Source organism: Phaenicophaeus curvirostris, chromosome 15 (assembly GCF_032191515.1).
Source record: "Phaenicophaeus curvirostris isolate KB17595 chromosome 15, BPBGC_Pcur_1.0, whole genome shotgun sequence".
NCBI classification, from domain to species: Eukaryota; Metazoa; Chordata; class Aves; order Cuculiformes; family Cuculidae; genus Phaenicophaeus; species Phaenicophaeus curvirostris.
This window is the reverse complement of record NC_091406.1, coordinates 17,895,426-17,911,913: the sequence shown is the minus strand read 5'-3', so window position 1 is coordinate 17,911,913 and position 16,488 is coordinate 17,895,426. Positions and strand designations below refer to the sequence as shown.

At 47.8% G+C, this 16,488-nt stretch overlaps 1 protein-coding gene across 1 annotated transcript; it reads left to right on the top strand.

The window, feature by feature from the left end:
• Nucleotides 1-1,039: 1,039 nt before the first annotated feature.
• Nucleotides 1,040-15,368, top strand: DNAJC18 (DnaJ heat shock protein family (Hsp40) member C18). Its single transcript, XM_069869676.1, has 7 exons — nucleotides 1,040-1,139; nucleotides 1,225-1,370; nucleotides 2,973-3,158; nucleotides 6,010-6,122; nucleotides 7,470-7,579; nucleotides 9,770-9,942; nucleotides 14,383-15,368. Exons 1-7 carry the CDS (start codon nucleotides 1,102-1,104, stop codon nucleotides 14,505-14,507), a joined length of 891 nt encoding a protein of 296 aa, XP_069725777.1. The 5' UTR covers nucleotides 1,040-1,101; the 3' UTR covers nucleotides 14,508-15,368.
• The last annotated feature ends 1,120 nt before the right edge of the window (nucleotides 15,369-16,488 follow it).

Sequence of the window (16,488 nt, the reverse complement as noted above, 5' to 3'; positions counted from 1 at the left end):
TCGCTCTCTGCAGCTCCTGAAAGGAGGTTGTGGTGAGGTGGGTGCTGGGCTCTGCTCCCAAGGATCAAGGGATAGGATGAGAGGAAATGGCCTCAAGTTGTGCCAGGGGAGGCTCAGATTGGATATTAGGAAAGATTTCTGTACTCAGAGGGTGGTGAAGCCCTGGCAGCGGCTGCCCGGGGCAGTGGGGGAGTCCCCATCGCTAGAGGGTTCAACCAGTGCGTGGCTGTGGCACTTGAGGACACGGTTCAGTGGGCACGGCGGGGTTGGTCTGGCGGTTGGACTGGATGAGCTGAGAGACCTTTCCCAAGCCCACCGAGTACCTGACTCTCTGACTCAATCCCTTCGCCCACAGTTCTGGGCCCCTCACCACAAGAAGGATGTTGAGGCTCTGGAGCGAGTCCAGAGAAGAGCAACAAAGCTGGTGAGGGGGCTGGAGAACAGGCCTTATGGGGAACGGCTGAGAGAGCTGGGGGTGTTTAGCCTGGAGAAGAGGAGGCTGAGGGGAGACCTCATTGCTCTCTACAACTACCTGACAGGAGGTTGTGGAGAGGAGGGTGCTGGGCTCTTCTCCCAAGTGACAGGGAACAGGACGAGAGGGAATGGCCTCAAGCTCCACCAGGGGAGGTTTAGGCTGGACATTAGGAGAAACTTTTTCACGGAAAGGGTCATTGGGCACTGGCAGAGGCTGCCCAGGGAGGGGGTTGAGTCACCTTCCCTGGAGGTGTTTAAGGCACGGGTGGACGAGGTGCTGAGGGACATGGTTTAGTGTTTGATAGGAATGGTTGGACTCGATGATCCGCTGGGTCTCTTCCAACCTGGTGATTCTATGATTCTAATTACTGGCAGCGACAACAAACGCCCCCACGTCCCAAGGCAACAGCACGTGGTGCCCCCGCGCGCCGCCCGTGACGTCATCGCGCCGCGCCGAGCGAGCCCATTGGCCCGTGCGGCGCGCGGTGCCCGCTGGGAGCTGTAGTCCGCGCGGCTCGGGTTGGGGACAGGGGGGCGGGGACTCCGTACCCAGCGGCCCCCGCGCCGCCACCGCCCCCCCGCGCAAGATGGCGGCGCGGGAGGGGGCCTGAGGGTCCTGGGGCCGCCATGACCTACACGGCCGAGCAGCTGGATGGCGTGCGGCGGTGAGGGCCGGGGAGGGGCCGGGAGGGCCGGGGGGCAGGGCCGGGAGGCTCCCGGGCGGTGACGGTCCCCTGTGTGCGCCCGCAGGATCGAGCGGTGTCGGAACTACTACGAGGTGCTGGGCGTGGGCAGGGACGCCGGCGAGGAGGAGCTGAAGAGAGCCTACCGCAGGCTGGCCCTCCGGTTCCACCCGGACAAGAACCGCGCGCCGGGGGCCACCGAAGCCTTTAAAGGTGAGGGGAAGCGGTCCCGGAGCGGGGCAGCGGCCCCAGCGGCACGGCACGGCTCCTGGAGCCCGACTGGAGCGGGACAGCAGCCTCGGGATCGCAGCTTGGCTGCAGGAGCCTGGCTGGAATGGGATAGGGGTGTCTCAGGATTGCAGCCCAGCTCCCAGAGCCTGGCTGCAGTGGGACAGCGGTCCTGGGATCATGCTCCGGCTCTCAGAGCCCGGTTGGAATGGGACAGCGGTCCTGGGATCACAGCTCGGCTCCCAGAGCCTTGCTGGAGCAGGACAGTGGCCCCGCTGGGCCCCAGAGATCCCAGCCCAGCTTCTGGAGCCTGGCTGGAACGGGGCAGCAGCCTCATGCTCCCAGCATGGCTCCCTGGGCCTGACTGGAACGGGACAGAGGCCCCAGGATCACCACCTGGCTCACAGAGCAGGGTTGGAGTAGGACAGCAATCTCGGGATCACAGCCTGGTTCCCAGAGCCCAGTTGAATGGGGCAGCGGCCCTGGGATCATAGCTCGGCTCCCAGAGCCTGGCTGGAACAAGACAGTGGCCTTAGGGTCACAGCCTGGCTTCCATAACCTGGCTGGAATGGGACAGCAGCCCTGTGATCACAGGTCAGCTTCTGGAGCCTGGCTGGAATGGGGCAGCAGCCCCGTGCTCCCAGCATGATTCCCTGAGCCTGACTGGAATGTGACAGAGGCCCCAGGATCACCACCTGGCTCCCAGAGCAGGGTTGGAGAAGGACGGCGGTCTCAGGATCACCATCGGGCTCCCAGAGCCCAGTTGGAATGGGACAGCAGCCTCGGGTTTATGACCCACCTCCCACAGCCCAGCAAGATCAGGACAGCGACCCCAGCATCACAGAACAGTGTCTTGCAGGGTTATGGATATAGACAGCATCACCACAGTGTCCCACCGTACCAGACAGGGTTTGCCTTCAGTCTTCCAAACACAGATTTCTCTTAAAAGCAAAGGGAAACATATCCCAAATCTCATCCCTAGGTACGGCTAACGGTTCAGAACAATGCTGGTCTTGTAGGAGAGCATAAGGTTGTGTAAGCAGTAATTGCTCAGTGCCATAAATAATGTTTGTGGGAGCACTTACTGTACGAGGACAGCCTGAGAGAGTTGGGGTTCTCCAGCCTGGAGAAGAGAAGGCTGCAGAGAGGCCTTAGAGCAGCTTCTAACAGTGAAAGGGACTCCAGGAAAGCTGAGGAGGGGCTCTTGAGGGAGCGCAGGGACAGGATGAGTGAGAATGGGTTTAAGACTGAAAGAGAGGAGATTGCGATGAGATCTTGAGAATAAATGTTTTGTTGTGGGGGTGGAGGGGCCCTGGCCCAGGTTGCCCAGAGAAGCGACAGTTGTCTCATCCCTGCTGGTGTTCAGGGTCAGGTTGGATGGGGCTTGGAGCAACTTGATCTAGTGGGAGGTGTCCCTGCCCATGGCAGGAGGTGGAACTGGTCCCTTCCAACTCCAACTATTCTATGATTCTTTGGTGAAGCACAAATTTTCAGCGCAGGGTTTTTTTTACAACTCTTATAAAAGTCTGTGATCGGGGAATACTGCGCAATACACCTGTGTGACGCTTCTTTCCTTTCACTGTCCAGCAATAAGCAACGCTTTTGCAGTTCTGAGCAATCCTGAGAAGCGATTACGATACGATGAATTTGAGTGCGACCAAGAGCGTGTCAGCGCTGGCCAGGCCAGGCACTATAACTACTACACAGAATTTGAAGCAGATATTACACCAGAAGAAATATTCAATGTGTTTTTTGGTGGACACTTTCCTACAGGTCAGTATCTGTCTGCAGGGGTTTTGAAATGCAATGAACTGATGTGGGACTGTGAAGGAAGTTCAGCTTCTCTTGCTCAGGAAGCTGATTATACATCTGAAAAGAGCAAAAAGTTTGTTGTGCTTACTCTTTTCTCCCCCTTCCTAGGTTTTTATGCCTGGAAAATCTCCCTTAGTGTATGGTTTAAACTTCAAACTTTAGCCACATTCCCCAGAAAACATTGTCAAGGCCCAGCCTTGCTGTCCAGAAGAGAGAGAATCCCAACTGTTGCTGCCAGGATGAGTTCTTCACCTCCCGTTCTCCTGTGAATGCTTCTGACAGTACTAGTTGAAGTTAAAAACATTCTAGTCTGAAAAGGGGTTGGGGTATTTGATGCTTGGGTGGGCAACATTTCAGTACTAGCAGTAGCTGAAGACCCTTCTTTTCATTGTTGCTCTTATTCCCTCCGCTATTTGCAGCCAGCGATGCTATGGGAGGTAAATCCAGGTGTAAGGGTAAGGGATCAGAGGAGTCTTTGCTGATGACATTGTGCTTGCGACATCATGCTGCGTTCCAGTACAGCGTGGTAGCACCTCCTGGCATCGTGGTCTCAGTCCCCTGTAACTAGGAGAACAGGAGTTCGTTTGGCTTGTATATTGTAAAGAAGTTAAAACTTCTTCGCTTAGAAAGTGATGCCTGCCAGGAAAGGCTGACTGATACTGGATATAGAGTATCTGATAATGGAACAGCAGATCTTACCTGAAGCAGCTCCGTGTGTGTCTCAGTCCAGCCTTGGCTTTTGTATTTGTATGAAAAATACAAAGATAGCGCAAGGTTGGTGGAATACAGGTTTGGATTAACAGGAAATCTGAAAGATTTGGTGAGCTCAAGGCAGTCTCTAATGAATTGCTGTAGCACTCTGGTAACTGCCTCAGCCCTGAGGTGTGGTATAAAGCAGCACACACACCAGCTCTGACAGCCAGAAGGCACAGGTGATTCCCGAGATGTTCAGTCTGTGTGGTAGCACTTGGCAGCTCAGGGAACTTCAGCTTGTCTTCAAAATCTGATCAGGGGATGTGCAAAGGGAGCCAGACTCAGGAAGATGTAATTCCACAGGAGTCTGCAAGTTTTCCATGTCTTACTTCACAAGAAATCGCACCTGCATGTGCCTTTTGCCTCAGCTGCCACCAAGACATTGTCCTCAGGGAACACGACTGCTGTGTGGATGCAGGTGACAGGAGTGCATGGGGTTGAGGACCAGAAATTGAGGAGCTGCAGGAGGAATTTGGGTGCCAAGCATGGCAGGTTTAAGAGGCAGAGGGGCATGGAGAAGTAAGTGGGAATTTCTGTCAGAGTGGCAAAGAATAAGAAAGTAACAAGATCATTTCATAGGTGTTAGTAGTAAACAATAGGTTCCTCGCCAAAAAATTGTTCTGATCTGATTTTATGTGTATTTTCCTTATCTAAAAGTGAGTTTTAAATTGTAGAAAATGATCAGTTCGGTAATTTTCCAAACTGGCAGAGTCAACACAGTTTCTATTTAGTGAGACAATTACTGTTAAGAAGGTGTCCAGGTAGCTGATGCGAAGAGAACCCTTCTTCAGCTGTCGCAATGTGAAGTTGACCTCGTGTGGCTGAGCTGCAGGGCTGTCCTGGTTTCTGTCCCATAACACCTCATTGTCACCAGGCTAGCTGGAAATCGGAATAAGCAATGTTGGTGTTAGGGTAAACTCATTTGTACAGCTTTTGTGGGGAGGTTTGTGGCCTTTTTTTTACCTTGCATTTTCCCTCTATGGAAATTCATCAGGGAAAATACGAAAAGCGTAAATGTTAAATGTTGTAAAGTCTAAAAGTCTACATGTGATGTAGCGTCACAGTTACAATAGGTGGAGGCTATAAGTTGAACTTCCTTCTCACACAAAATAAAGGAACATGGAAGGAGAGAAACTGCTGGCAGAAATTGTTTGAGAAATTAGGATTTGGGAAAGCTTTCTTCTAGGCACCCTGTAATAGCCATTCTTCTCTTCCTTCTTGCTTCTGTTTTTTTTTGCAGCTTGATAAAACATAGAGCAGTGTTGAATGATAGAAACAAGCTTTCTTTGGCACGAAAAACTTTCCTTCTTCAAGCTTGGCTTCCTGATGGAGTGATAAGGCCATACTTTTCAGTTCTCTAATGCAAAGACATTCTGAATTACAAGACAGGAAAGCACAGCTATTATTAAGATATTCATGTGGTGATAAAAACAGAGTCCAAGCTTCAAATTGAACCAGTGTATGCAGTTCCTTCCTCATTTTAGAATTTTTAAAAATAAATAAATACCTCCACTCATTGTACAAGAAGGGAAATCCTGAATTGTACTTTTTTTTTTTTACTCAAAAAGCTATTTTTTAAATCTATTTCTTTATTGTAAATCATTAAGTTTAACAATTAATAGCTCCAAGGGATAGGAACTATAAATGAGTGTAGAAGAACATGTTCAGTAATTATGGGGAGCTGTAATCCATGACCTGAGCCTGGTGAAGCAAAATAATTTTGTGGTTAGAGTCTGGGGATGCTGTGCTAGCAGTGGCCTTGCAAGTGAATGTGACAAAACCATTACTGAAATATGAGATACCATAATCAAAATTATGGCATGTTTCTGCAGTTTGATTTAAATTAAGATGGCCTGGAGAAAACTTTACAATTTCTCGGGTAGAGTTTTTGGACCACCACATTATTTTGGCATTACATCTGAGGTGTGTTTGTGCTTTTTAATCCAAGGTCTCATGACTATAGTTCAGGCCGTGTAGTATAAGCATGGATAATAAAGAGATGTGGGTGAGTTCCAGCAACTGGATGAAAATCATGACCCTCTCTTGTCTGTTTTAACAGGAAATATCCATATGTTCACGAATGTAGCCAGAGATGCACACTATTATCCACGGAGGCACCGAAACGAAAGAGCATGGACGCAGGAGCCAGAGGAGGAAGAAAACAGGCCACAGGTAGCCAAGGAGCGATCCCCAGGGCTAAACATTTCCCACTCACACATTTGAAGCCAGGACAGACTTTCCAAGGCTTAGGTGCTCAGTGTTTGTCCTCAAGTGCCGCAGCCAAAGTAGATGTTTGCAAAAGTGTCTTTATTAATCACTGCTTCAGAAATACATCATGTTTTTAGGATTACAGGTCCTGGGGTTTCTGTCACCAAATGTTTTGCTGGCGTTTGCTTTTTGCTGGTTCTAGTGGTTTGGTAATGAACAGGAGTTAGTCCGAATGTGGGCTGATAAATGGATACAGAGGTAGCGGCTTGTCCTCATGGCATATTTAATCCTTCTGTAAATCAGCACACAGTTTGTCTGGGTGCTTCTCAGGCATTTTCCAGCGTGGGGAAGGGTGAGTCTGGGATACTTTTCTACTAGCCGAAACCTCCAGGTGAGACACAGGCGGCATCATTTGTTGTTAGTGCACATACACATGTGCCACCCGCCTTGGAAGAATCTTCCTTTGGAGGCAGTCTGTTAATTTATTGCAGTCATTCTCCAAGGAAGATGGGTTTTATCCCGTCAGTCTCTTATAGTCAGACTCTGTAAAAAAAACAGTAGAGACTTTAGCCAGCTAAGCTAGGGCAAATGAATCCCCACCTACTACTGCGTCAGGTATTGTTGCTGCTATCCTAGGTCAGAAAGCAAATAAACAGCTGTGTATTGTAGTTTTGCTCTTGATTAGAAAAGGCATTTTGGAAGAACAGTTTAATCAGATGAAGAGCAGCGGTAATGATCTGTTTTCTCTGTGGCTGTCATTACTCTCTGGTCCTATGATTTTTTTCCCCACTCTTGCTCTACTAAATCCATTCAAACAAAAAAATGGAGTGCTTGCATCCTATCCCAAGTTATGCTACATAGGGTCTTTTAACCCTTTGCTTGTCGGCTGTTTTATCCAGTGTTCAAACAGAGATAGAGATTTTTAGAAGGCACATAGCAGGCTTCAGAAGATGCACAGAAAGCTGTAGGCACAAATGGGAATTGCGGTGTGTTCCTGCAGTTTGGATTGTCTGCTGATCACTGACAAGGGCAGCACTGTGGGCCTTCTATTGCTCTGTAGAGGAAGCTGTAGGGGAAAGAAATGTCATGATAATAGCAAGAAAATGGCTTTAAAGAATTTTCTGAGATAATTATTAAAGGTTATTCTGAAAGCAAAATGTCATCCCTCTTGGAATTTAAAAGTACTGCCTCTTTTTTTGTCTCGGTTTAGTACGTTGTTGATCTGTGATAGATAGCCTGGTTTCTGGGAGCAGATGCATCCTCTTCCATCTGTGTCTGTTCTTGTCCACTAATTATTGTTGTTCTTTTCAGAATTCATATTCCGCATTTATTCAATTGATGCCCGTTTTCATAATAATAATAGTATCAGTTATAACTCAACTGATGGCCACTAACCCACCCTACAGCCTATTCTACAAATCGTAAGTCGCTCAAGAACACATTTTATCTGCTCTTCGGTGTTTGCGATAAGGAGGTAGACAGAAGTTGGATGGGATAGCAAAATGCATGTTAGTGTTCCACTCTTTCTAGAAAGCGTTATCAATCTGTAAATAAGGAAATGCCAACAGTTTCTATTGACGAGTTCTCCTGAGCGTTATCGTTGGGAAGTCAACTGTCTGCTTTCTCGTGCTGAACAAACAGAGGTGCTACGCCAGAAGGCTTTCTCAGTGGGTATGAAATGCTTTCCCACAGCCATACAGCAGCAGGAATGTGGGTGCAGCTCAGCCGCAGGGGTCTGGGGACCAGTGCTGAGATTCCTCTGTAAAGCAGTTAAGATATGAAGCCTGCTGTTCACAGTGTAAATCCAAATCAACTCTGGAGCCTGAATTCCACTGGAAGAGTTGTTAAATCAGGGCATTTCAAGGCTTTGCAGAGCTCGACTTCGGTAAAGAAGCAGGAGCCTGGGGTTGCACAGGGCAAACTGAACTGGTCAGCTCTGGAAGCAGAAGGACTGGGAGCAATAGCAATAGCAGCCAGCTCCAAGCACTCCACGTGCTTCCTTCTAGGAGCAAAACTACCTGGATTTGGGCCCTTATCCTCTTTGCAGCCCAATGTCCTTTGTCGTTCTTCACCACAAGATGTCAGTGTGTAGACCAAGCCTGTGAACAACAGGGTGTTTTTTTTAGTTTGGGTTTGCTGGGTTTTTTTTCTCGAGGGTGTTTTTGCTATCTGCCAGTCCCATGTGGAGCTTCCCACTCCACCCCCAGAGCAGCTAATCTCTGCTTTTCTTCGCAGCCTCCCCTTCTCCTGTTGATTTGAGATAGTTGGGGCGGAGCCTAGGAAGCAGCTATGCTGTTTCTCTAAACCATATCCTAAAAACACTAACAGCCTGAAAACTAACAGGAATTGTTTATGTAAAGAAAGCATAGACCTCTGAGACAGTGAGAGGGAAAAGAGGAGTCCCGGAAGTAGAGCAAACTAGATTCCATTGAGTAGAGTGTAACCTTTGTGTTTTGGCTGCCTTCCTCCTTGTCTGGACAGTGATTTGAAAAAATGCCTGGGTATCTTTGTTCAGATAAGGGAGTTCAGTAGAAGAGGGCAGTTTAATGCAGCACCTGTGTCCGAGTGCCTAATGCTACCTACAGGATATTCCTCGGGATTTTCCCAGTTAGTTTACTGGTGGTTGTAAGATCCTAAAGGAAGTATAGCAAGCATCTCCCGTGCTAATCTTCCTCTGTGAAGAGAGGCTGAGAGAGTTGGGGTTGCTCATCCTGGAGAAGAGAAGACTGCAAGCTTCCAGTACTGAAAGAGGACTTATAAGAAAGATAGGGGAAAACTTTTTATCGGAGTCTGTAGCAATAGGACAAGGGGTAATGGTTTTAAGCTAACAGACGAGAAGTTTAAACTAGATATTAGGAAGAAAGGTTTTCCTGTGAGGGTGGTGAGGCACTGGCCCAGGTTGCCCAGAGAGGTGGTAGGTTCCCCATCCCTGGAAACATTCAAGGTCAGGTTGGATGAGGCTGAGCAACCAGATCCAGTGGGAGGTGTCCCTGCTCAGTGCAGGAGGGCTGGACTTGTTGAGCTTCATTGTCCCTTCCCATCCAAACCATTTGATGATTCTAATTCTTATTTGTAATGGAGGATCCAGAAATGGAAAGTAGAGATGCCAATGTATTCCCTAAGCAATATTGGATTTATACTTCTCCTATAGTCTCTCTATTTGCCATCAGGTCCCATGGATTTCCGGACCTAGCTTGGCAGAAATTACCAGCAAACAGAAGAAAGCACATGGAGCTTCCATTCACAGATAAAATTTGCCCTTCTGTTTTGGAAATGCCTTGACTGAGCTGTTGAGAGCACACATGGTATTTGGAAGGATCGTGCCAGCTGTGAATCAGTTCTTTGTAAATATTTGCAAGTATTGAGTATTTTCACAGTGGTTTCAGGGGTGGGGAGGTGTGAGTGAATTCTCTCTGCAGTGCACAGCTTACTGTGCCTGAGCCTTGTAATTTCCTTATGGGATGGTTGAGGGAGCCATAGTCCTGCAGAAAGTAACTGTAAGGAAGCTGTTGTAAACACTGTCTTCTAGAAGTGCTAATATGGAGAAACATCTCTGCTTCTTTGTATATGAACTGCTAAACAAATCTGTTTTCTTTATGATGTTTTCGCAGGTCCATAGGCCATGTTATTAACAGGGAAACGGAGAACTTGCAGGTGCCTTACTATGTTGATAAGAACTTTGAAAAGAATTACCAAGGAGCAGAACTTCAAGAGCTTGAGAAAACCATTGAAAAAGATTATATAGACTATATTCAGACCAGCTGCTGGAAGGAGAAACAGCAAAGTAAGTTATTTGTGTTACATGTGTGTGCCTACAACCCCCTGGTTGCTGTACGATGTCTGTGCACACTGCCGTTTTTAACCTCATTTTCTGACAAGTGTAGCATCTCAAAACTTGCCCTGGCGTTTCTCACATCTGCTTCTAACACCAAATTTGCTGTTCTTGAGGGTCTGTCAGTGTTCGTTTTGGGTGATTCTGAGAGACAAGGGGGAAGTAGACTTCACAATTTGAGACATTTTTTTTCCCATTCAGTTTTTATGCTTGACTGACTCTTAGCGATGATGTTTTAAATGTATAATCCAGCACATTATCTATCTCTGGCAAGATTGTTAGAGCTAGAAAGGGTCACCTGTTCTGCGTTTCCTTTGCTGGACCAGAATAATGTTTGCTCTGACTGGCTCCATAAGGAGATTATCTAACTTCTTCAAAACCTCATCAGGAGGAGAGCCCAGAGCCTGTTCAGGTGCTTCTGGTAACTGGTGTTACTGGTATCGGTTCTCAAAGTGTGCTGCTGTGCTTGTTTTGTATGCTGATTTGCATTTTCTATCTTTAGACTAATTTGAGATCATGTTTTTCACCATACTCAAGATTGTCTTTTAAAAGCAAGAATTGAATGCAGAAAGGGAGAAGACAGAAATGTGAGCATTCAAAATCGTTATTTTCACATCAGCCAGGGTCAATCAGTGGCTCGTGTAACGGCGTGTATTTTAACCCCACACTATGTTATATGTTAACTACTACTCCTCCAGTTCATTGAAAATAGAGCAAATCCCTCCCGCTTTTCTAACTGTACAAAGTACCAGAAAAAAATTACGAGGACGAGCTGAAGCTGGGCTGTTGTGACTGCTTCTTTTTCAGCTGAATAACTAATCACCTTAAAATGAGTAAACACAAACCAGTGCTGTGGTAGAGGAAACCTGAAGAAGCTGTTTGTATGTGAATGTTTAACAGAAGGAGGGAAGCTGCTGTCACACACCAGTGGGGCTTTTTGAAGTTACTCTGTGTAAAACAGACCTCAGCATGATACAAAAAAGTGACTTTGCTCTTGCTTACAGCTTCTCTACCAATCGCATTGTGATGATAGCGTACGTTTTGTCTAAACAAGATGTGTTTAATCCTGTGCTGGAGGTAGCAAGGCAGATTTTTTATGGGGAGGGCTGTTCTGTTTTCATCCAGAAACTTTTTTTTTTTATTATTTTATGTAAAATTAACCAAGGCTCTGAAGTTAAATAATAAGAGAAACCATAATGTAAGACTAAAAATACTAAACAGCCCCTTAGTTTTTTGGTGCACTTGACTTGTGATCTCTGAGCACCTGTGCCTGCAGTAACAGCCTCTAAGTATAACGTGGCTGTTAATAACCACAAATATGTGCCTAGTGCGTAGGTTTGATGCAGGGATAGAATAGATTTCTTGCAGAAGAATCCCTTTTATTTGACCTTGTGCAACTGGAAGTTACTGTATTTTCTAAACCATGTAGACGTGGAGCTAAGGAGTGCCATGCCCCAAAACAGGCAGTGGGATTTGCCAGTCCAGCACTGCCTGCACAACAAGGCTTCTCGGGAGCTTTTTACCCTTAGAGACTTTTAGTCACGCATCTGCAAATATGTTTACAAGGCCCACAATTAGCAGTAGCCTGAGGAGACCGCTGTAATTAAAAAAACACATTTTCAGAATGATTACAGTCTAGGCCAGGGAGCAGGTAATAAGCACAACTGAGACTGTGCTAACTTTAGCACAGCTGAGTTTGTAAAAATAAACTGTGAATACAAGATGTAGTGCTGGGGGAGAGCTCTCTAGAGAGGGTGAGGCCATGTCAGCCTGCTATTTCATAACTTTGGTCCGTTGATTCTTGTTCAAGTGTTTAAATTCATGTGGTCAACTGCTTGTGGTCAGTTGAGTGGCTACTCAGCATGGATCTGTTAGGACGTGGATCTGTTGGAGTGAGTCCAGAGGAGGCCACAAAGATGATCCAAGGGCTGGAGCACCTCCCACACGAGGACAGGCTGAGAGAGTTGGGGTTGTTCAGCCTGGAGAGGAGGAGGAGGCTGTGGGGACACCTTAGAGTGACTGTCCAGCACTGAAAGGGGCTCCAGAAGAGCTGGAAAGGGGTTCTTGATCAGGGAGCACAGGGACAGGATGAGGGGGAATGGTTTTGAGCTGGAAGAGGGGAGATTGAGATGAGATCTTATGGAGAAATGTTTTGCTGTGAGGGTGGGGAGGCCCTGGCCCAGGTTGCCCAGAGCAGGGGTGGCTGCCCCATCCCTGGAGGGGTTCAAGGCCAGGCTGGACAGGGCTTGAAGCAACTTGATGCAATGGGAGGTGTCCCTGCCCGTGGCAGGGGGTGGGACTGGATGGGCTTTGAGGTTCCTTTCAACCCAAACCATTCCATATTTCTATGATTTTATGATGCTGTTTGTACGTGTGTTTGCTTTGTGGAGGATGCATTTCTCAGTAGCACCAGCAACATGGGCATAAATCAGTTATCCATGAACAGACTGGGTGTTAAAGTCCGTGACTTGAGAAGCATTATGTGGTGTCCAGCTGCCCTGGTGAAAACTTGAAAAGGTCTCGTTCAGCCCTGCTGCAGCACACAGGGTTCCTCCTGTCACTGCGGAACAGCGTGTGAAAGCTGTGTGGGCCGTGGGTGGGTTTTGGTCTCCTGAAACCTTTGATACTTTGGTGAAGTACAAAAGGCACGTCCGAGATCTCTGCAGGAGATGGATCGGCTGTGATAGCACAGCTGTAAAGTGAGACTGCAGAGAGCTTCAAGTGAGAGAAATTAGAGAGGTGACAAAAAATAGAGAGAAGGAGGATGTGTAGTTGGAATTCGGTGTTGGAGTTCCTTAAAAACAAAAAGTACAAAGGAGCAGCTCTATGTGAAGTGGAGAAACCAACACAGCAGAGTGAATGTTGGCAAAAGTGGAAGCATTGGCAGTGAATTTTTTTGCCTAGTTGGCTAAGCGTAAACTGCAGAATTCCAGGGACTCTGGGCTCAGAGACAGCTGCCCAAGCGTGGTTCTGCTGAAGGCTTGTCAGGGCTGTGTGCCTGACACAATTGGAATGATGTTGCAGCAGTAACACCTGAAAAGCAATTGCTGATCTCAAATACAATGTTCGTACCTGTCTGTTCATAAAGGTCAAAGGCCTTTAAATTGCAGTGGGACTGGAACAGGGGACCCAAGGCATGACAGGACCTGCTGGAGTCCTTTCCACTCTCAGTGGTTTTGTACAATGAGGGATGTGTCTGGTGTATAAAAAGCTCTTTGAGAAATTAGGATTCATCAGGTAGTCTGCGCTTAGGGAAATTTTGACCTTTACAGAGACAAATTATTGCTGTTCCCTTTGGTGCATCTAAATAATTCTTCAGGGAGAAAGCCATATCCTTAGCTCATCAGCAAAAGCAACTTCTCTCAGTTACTGGGGAGAAATAATTGAAGCAACGGGATTATTTCAGTTTTATGTTGCTTTTGAGAAGAAAGGGGAAGTATACACATTTGAGGTTGCATTTTTAGTGAAAGGGCAGGGGGCTGTTCAGACAGGTCTCTCGGCAGGCAGTTCACCTCCCTGTAATCAATACCAAAAACAAGTAGAAGAATTTACAGTGCCTCGTGGGCAAACCTTGCCAGACAGTTCGAATTCTAACAAGTGCAGCATCAAAAAAAACAGTTATCTAGACCTTCAAGTAGGTATTTGGGTGGGTGCTGTGGGCTCTTGCAGAGGGGATCTGCCCAGACGCTGATGTTCCTCGGTTCCATAGTGTGTCTGGGGGCTCCTTCTCAGCTTCCAAGGCTGACACAGCCCCAGGCAGCAGGAGGAAAAGTAGTCATGAGGTTGTTTCCTTCCAGCTTGTCGCTGAATGCGCTGATAGCTGTAGAGTAACCTCTCTCTGCTGCTCTGTGCCTGGTTGATCCCTCAGCAGGGATCAGCACGTGCACCATGGGATGCAGCTCAGCTGTAAACAGCAGCATCACCTGGGGCAGGGGCTACATGGTATCCTACTCACCTGTCTTTATGCAGTTAGTTTAAGTATATACATACATTTTAAAGCAATCACCTATTCTTTATATAATTAACATGGTTTTAAACCTTTCATGGTTTCTAAGCTGTATCACTATGGTTTGTTTTCTCTTTGTAGACAGCAATAATGTTTTAATTGATTTAATCTATGTTCTTTTGTGGTGGTTGTCCTGCTAGTGCACTCAGAGAGGTTATTCTAACTGTCTGAGTTTTCAAGCAATTATGAAAATAATGCTTTCTTAAGTAGCGAGCGTGGCTAAACCTGACAGCCTCTCTTTTAAGGTAAGCTGTTAGCATGCCCAGTTTCACCGAAACAAGGTGAATTAAAAACAAAAGCCCATGCCACAAGGATAACAAAGCAGTGAGAGTTATTTGAAGTAGGCTCACGGCTGCACCCTAATATGTATTTTTTTCATCTTTCAGAGTCTGATTTGTCAAATCTGGCCAAGCTGTACAGAGATGAGCGGTTAAAGCAGAAAGCAGAGTCGCTGAAACTTGAGCACTGTGAGAAACTCTCCAGTCTGATTGGAATGCACAAAAGGGGCTGATCAGGATGCTTCTGTTCTGTAGTTCTATTTATTGCTGTTTTATTTTATCGTTTTTATTTTCCTTTGTATAAAAAGGGAAGAAGTCTATTGTAAAGAGTTGGAATTATTGCTTCCTTCTGCATATAGTGCAGAGATGGGCCAACACAAGCCACAGAGCGAGTGTTTGCTGTAATATATACTGTAAACTACATTTGGTTCCATGGACCAGTGGCACTTTGTAAATTAATTCCCTGGGAAATGCTATTAGTTTGGAACCTGTTTCACGGGTGGTTTGTCTGCCATCCAAACAGCATCCACTTCCCAGGAGAGCAGATGATGTCTTTGCTTTCAGTGTTCCATACGGACCTGCGGTCCACTTGCTCGCACAAACGGCGTAGTTCTCCGTGTTAGGTGCGCAGCCGCCTCGTCCTGATTCCGAGCAGAGGTCCTGGCTGTGCTGGGAGCGTCGATGGCAGCGTGTGTTTCCCATTTGAGTGCTGGATTCAGAGCAGTCAAGTACCTGCATCAGGTGAGCACCTTAGCGCTCCCAGCTCTCCCTGCTGTCAGAGGGGCTGGAGAGCTGTGCTGTTCTGTTCCTGAGGGAGACGGCGTGCAGAGATGCCTGCAGCAGCGTCAAGCACGAGGATGCAAGCCTCAATTGCACCGATTCCAAGCAGTAGAGGAAGGACAGCCCTATTTATTTCCTCACCTGTTCTCAGTGACATATTTCTAAGCTGGTTGTTTCATTCTGGTTTTTGTCTGCACACTCTCCAGCTGTTACAGGGGTCCTGCTTTTTCTGGTACAGTTTTGATGTAGCACATTTTTACTCTGTTGAGCAGTCATGAATGTTTCACTGTAGACATCGGTATTGTAAAGAACAAGATCTGTGTACTGGTGTCCTGGTTTTGCTTGCTCCTCCTTCACCAAAAGAGCATGTGAACGCTGGTTGTGGTTGGGTGATGCTGTCGGGAGCAGAGGGCAGGGTCTCAACAATGAGTTGAGTGAGTCCCCCAGGCTGGTTTCTCAGGGTGGTGCTGTGGGTGTGGGCCGTGCGGGGAATGGGCTGTAGTGCAGAATGTCACACGTGGTCTTGGCTTAAACCTGGCAAGGAGAGCGCTCAGAAGTGTGAGTATCTCCTGTGACAAGCACAGTGAGTTTAGGAGTCTTTGCTGCTGGGAGAAAGGCCAGTAGAGATAGGACGAGGAGAACTGTTTTCAGCTGCAAGAGGGGAGATGGAGATGAGATCCTGGGGAGAAATGTTTTGCTGTGAGGGTGGGGAGGCCCTGGCCCAGGTTGCCCAGAGCAGTGGTGGCTGCCCCATCCCTGGAGGGGTTCAAGGCCAGGTTGGATGAGCTTGGTGGGACGTGGTGGCCCCCAGCTCCCACAGTGCTGAGAGTTCATAGAATCAGGGAATAGTTTGGTTGGAAAAGACCTTTGATGTCATCCAGTCCAACCCTACCTGTCCACTGCTAAACCAGATCCCTGAGCACCTCGTCTGCTCGGCTTTGGATCCCCGAGCTCATCCCGTCTAACCATCAGCCCAGCCCCACCGTGCCTGCTAAACCATGTCCCCAAGTGCCACAGTCACACAGTTTGAACCCGAAACCCTCCAGGGATGGAGACTCCAGCCCTGCCCTGGGCGGCCTCCTTCAGTAAAGAAATTTTCCCTAATCTCCAATCTAAACCTCCTTTGGCACAACTTGAGGCCCTTTCCTCTCATCCCACCCCTTGTTCCTTGGGAGCAGAGCCCAGCACCCACCCCACCACAACCTCCTTTCAGGAGCTGCAGAGAGTGATGAGGTCTCCTCTGAGCCTCCTCCAGGCTAAACAGCCCCAGGGCCCTCAGTGCCCCCAGAGCCCCTGTTCTCCAGGCCCTGCCCAGCTCTGTTGCCCCAGCTGCTGGCCTCTATGTGTGCCTGGTTCCTCTCGCTCCCCAGAGGCACCGTGAAAGCCCTGCCAGGCTGGGCCAGTATTTCCTGCTCTTCTGGAGTTGCAGAAGTC

What these genes read in the sequence shown, in the direction of transcription:
- DNAJC18 (XM_069869676.1), top strand. Translation starts at nt 1,102, where the DNA reads ATGACCTACACGGCCGAGCAGCTGGATGGCGTGCGGCG. An exon ending in GGCCACCGAAGCCTTTAAAG is followed by an intron (nt 1,371 to 2,972) that starts GTGAGGGGAAGC and finishes TTCACTGTCCAG; the next exon opens with CAATAAGCAACGCTTTTGCA. An exon ending in AGGAAGAAAACAGGCCACAG is followed by an intron (nt 6,123 to 7,469) that starts GTAGCCAAGGAG and finishes TGTTCTTTTCAG; the next exon opens with AATTCATATTCCGCATTTAT.